Source organism: Asparagus officinalis, chromosome 6 (genome assembly GCF_001876935.1).
Source record: "Asparagus officinalis chromosome 6, Aspof.V1, whole genome shotgun sequence".
Classification (NCBI taxonomy): domain Eukaryota; kingdom Viridiplantae; phylum Streptophyta; class Magnoliopsida; order Asparagales; family Asparagaceae; genus Asparagus; species Asparagus officinalis.
In genome coordinates this window covers 57,739,159-57,742,380 of record NC_033799.1, presented here as the reverse complement: position 1 = coordinate 57,742,380, position 3,222 = coordinate 57,739,159, and the positions used below count along the sequence as shown (strand labels likewise).

Here is a 3,222-nt window from a genome sequence, read left to right as displayed (position 1 = left end):
AGGCAAAGAGAGCCATCGACCTCCTCCCATCTCTCTCTCTCTCTCAATCATAAATGCATAATGCTACTAGCTTTCCTTCACTGTCGATCCTTTCTACTTCCCTTTGCCATGACGATAAGAGCTTGACCGGTGTTATGTTTCTCTATAACGTCTCAAATTTTCTGAGTCTCTTCTTCCTCTTTCTCCATTCCTCTTCACTCCTCCTCGTCAAGCTCCTCACCTTTCTCCATCACAAGGCACTCTCTAAACGGTACTAACCCATGCATATAGATGTAAAAAACATGTCTATCGCTATCTCATAATTAAGTTTCCGTACGATCTCATATATCATTTCTCTTGTATATATTGTAGGGGTCTTGACGACCACGACAACGTCTCCCATCAAGAGCAAAAGTTTGAGCCTGTAACCTCCGGTGATCTTTATACAAAAGAAGACTTGGTCGCCGACGTTCTCGGAGGTGAAACCCTACTTTTTTTGCGCGAAGAAAGTGCGAAAGGCGATACCCTTCGTCTCGACCAAGTTGAAGATTCTAAAGACGTGGTTTTCTTGGACGAAGAGGATAGTACCATAATCTCGGAGGAATCAACATATTATTCCCCTCAAGAGGATCTCGCGCAGGATCAACGGCTTTCTTTAGAGCATGACGAAGTTGTTACGGTGACCAATGTGTTACCCTCTTCGGATTCTGAAGATTTTACTTTGGAGGGTGAGCGTAAAAATCCTTAATTAATTCTTGGTTAATAATTAATATTTTACTTGACTGTACGTGACTCGTCCTGATATTGCTTATGTGCTGATAATGAAGAGAATGTTCATCCGATTATCGAAGAAAAGAAGGATTCCTCAGAGGATGAGAGACCGATAAGTCTCAAAACGTTTCATCCTCGAAGCGAAAAGTTTCACCTTGAGGATGTTCCTGAAGGGAGAGAGAGCTACTACGGCGAGTCCCTCACTGGCGAATCGACCTCCAAGAGCTCCACCGAATGGCGAAGCTCCACAATATTTAGAGACTCAGAGACCGAGTACCCTTTTTCTTCTTCGTCTCGGAGGAGCTCATCTCGATGGGAATCATATACAGTATTCCCCAAGTACAATGAGGGAATGGTGTTCTTGGATCGAATATCTGCGCAAAAACTATCTGAAACAGGTTAATCACAATAATTTCAGTTCTCTGATCGATGTTTTTCAATTTCAATTTAAACTTACCCATTATTTCATTTTTTAGAGTCGCTTAGGTCTATTAAAGTTCATCCGAGGTCGATATCAGAAAGGATATGCCACAAATTATCGACCAAACCAAAAAGTTATGCAATGGGGAGGAGAGACCCATATCAAGAACTTGAGAGTGCATATGCTGCTCAAATTTGCTTGGCATGGGAAGCTCTCAGTTGGAATTACGAAAATTTTCGACAGAAAAACTCGAAAAATATCGATGAGGGTTTGGGATGTCCGGCTAGAATTGCGCAAGAATTTCAACAATTTCAGGTTTTGTTGCAGAGATTTATAGAGAACGAGCCTTATGAGTTTGGTAAAAGGCCTGAGGTTTACGCTAGGAGGAGGATGTCATCTCCTAAACTGTTGCATGTTCCTGAATTCAGAGGTATAATCATGTCTAATTTAATTTTGGCTTTTTCTCATGTTAGTCCCTAAGTTCTATCATATTTTTATATTTGGCTAAGACAAATCCATTAAGTATCAAATACCGCCTTGTAATTTTACACTCCCATATCCACTAAGTAGTTTTAGATAATATCCCCATTTCGAACAAATATTTAAAAATTTGAAGGTCTAATATATAACTAAGATAAGATTTGGGATATAATATAATCTTTTCGAGGACTATAAACTTTCAATCTTTGTGCGAGCCCAAATTTGGCCTACATTATATGTTTTGATATAGCTTATAAGTAACTTTTTGGCTTAATCTAGATTCGGAAGGTGATGAAGGAAAGGACTCAAATGAAAGTTCAAATATTTCTTCTGTTGAGTTCCTTGTGCTACTAGAAGAATGTATTCGAACATTCATGAAATTTCTCAAGGCCGATAAAGAGAAATGTGGAGACAAAATCAAATCCTTCATCAAGAGGAAGTCCATCTCTGTTGATCCAATATTTCTTCGGTTTCTCAAGAAATCCAACAGAAGAGTAAGTCCATTTATATATCTTTTCTTGTCTTCTTGAACACCATTTTTATGGTCAAAATTTGGACTCACACAACAGTACTTTTAATCTAATTTTCCTAATTAATATGTTGCTGATGGAATTTGAATGTAACACCTTCGATACCATGTTAAAGTCTCTTATATTGAACCAAAACTCAGAAGTTATGACTAGAATTCAGAGTTTTTATACATACATACTCTTATATAACATTTTAGTTGTTATGACTTTTCAGAAGAAAATGAAGATCATCGATATCGGTAGGCGAAGGAAATGCATAAGGAGGAGGAAGTTAGCAGAGGAGGAGGAGATGAAGATACTAATGGGTTTGATAGACCTGAAGATTGTTTCTAGGGTTTTAAGAATGGACGGTATAAGCAATGAACAATTACATTGGTGTGAGGAGAAGATGAGTAGAGTTAGAGTAGGGGATGGGAAAATGCAAAGAGATTCTTCACCACTTTTTTTCCCTGTACATTAAGATATGTTATTAACTTATTATCAAGTAAACTTTATTGCAGGCTGCTTGATGACTAGATAAAGTGCGTGGAATATGGGAATATGCACGCGATCTTATCTCCCTTTGTAATGTAAATATATATACACACGCAAAAGATATGTGATAAATTTAGTTTACACCCCTCTCCTCTCATTTTATTGATTATTGGTTTTTTTTTTACTAAGATGTCTTGAACCTTATGTATGACATCTATAGAATAGACATTGGTCATAAGAAACTTAATTAGTATCATACAATTGCAATATTTTGGTTCGTAAACTTTCGTATGAACTCCCGTTGTGGTTTTGTTATAAAAAAAAATCAAATTCAGACAAGGGAGCTAAACTTAATTTCCCAAGATATATACGGAGACAAATAAGACACACATTTAAACATGGATGCATGTGTTTACTTACATTTTCAGGAAAAAGATGGCAAGGCTAGGGTTTTCTTCGTGAACATTGAAAGGAAAAGGTAAGGAGCAAAAAAGTTAAAGGCATGAGAAAGAGAGGAGGGAGATTGAGACATATGCACCACTTTAACTTTATTTTGCTTTTATAACT

At 37.2% G+C, this 3,222-nt stretch overlaps 1 protein-coding gene across 1 annotated transcript; it reads left to right on the top strand.

Annotated features, from left to right (window-relative positions):
* On the top strand, nucleotides 1-2,798 carry LOC109845345. Its single transcript, XM_020414587.1, has 6 exons — nucleotides 1-250; nucleotides 352-707; nucleotides 807-1,148; nucleotides 1,227-1,601; nucleotides 1,931-2,145; nucleotides 2,396-2,798. The coding sequence occupies exons 1-6, from the start codon at nucleotides 54-56 to the stop codon at nucleotides 2,639-2,641; spliced, it is 1,731 nt and encodes a 576-aa protein (XP_020270176.1). The 5' UTR covers nucleotides 1-53; the 3' UTR covers nucleotides 2,642-2,798.

What these genes read in the sequence shown, in the direction of transcription:
- LOC109845345 (XM_020414587.1), top strand. Translation starts at nt 54, where the DNA reads ATGCATAATGCTACTAGCTTTCCTTCACTGTCGATCCTTTCTACTTCC. An exon ending in GCATGTTCCTGAATTCAGAG is followed by an intron (nt 1,602 to 1,930) that starts GTATAATCATGT and finishes GGCTTAATCTAG; the next exon opens with ATTCGGAAGGTGATGAAGGA. An exon ending in TCAAGAAATCCAACAGAAGA is followed by an intron (nt 2,146 to 2,395) that starts GTAAGTCCATTT and finishes ATGACTTTTCAG; the next exon opens with AAGAAAATGAAGATCATCGA.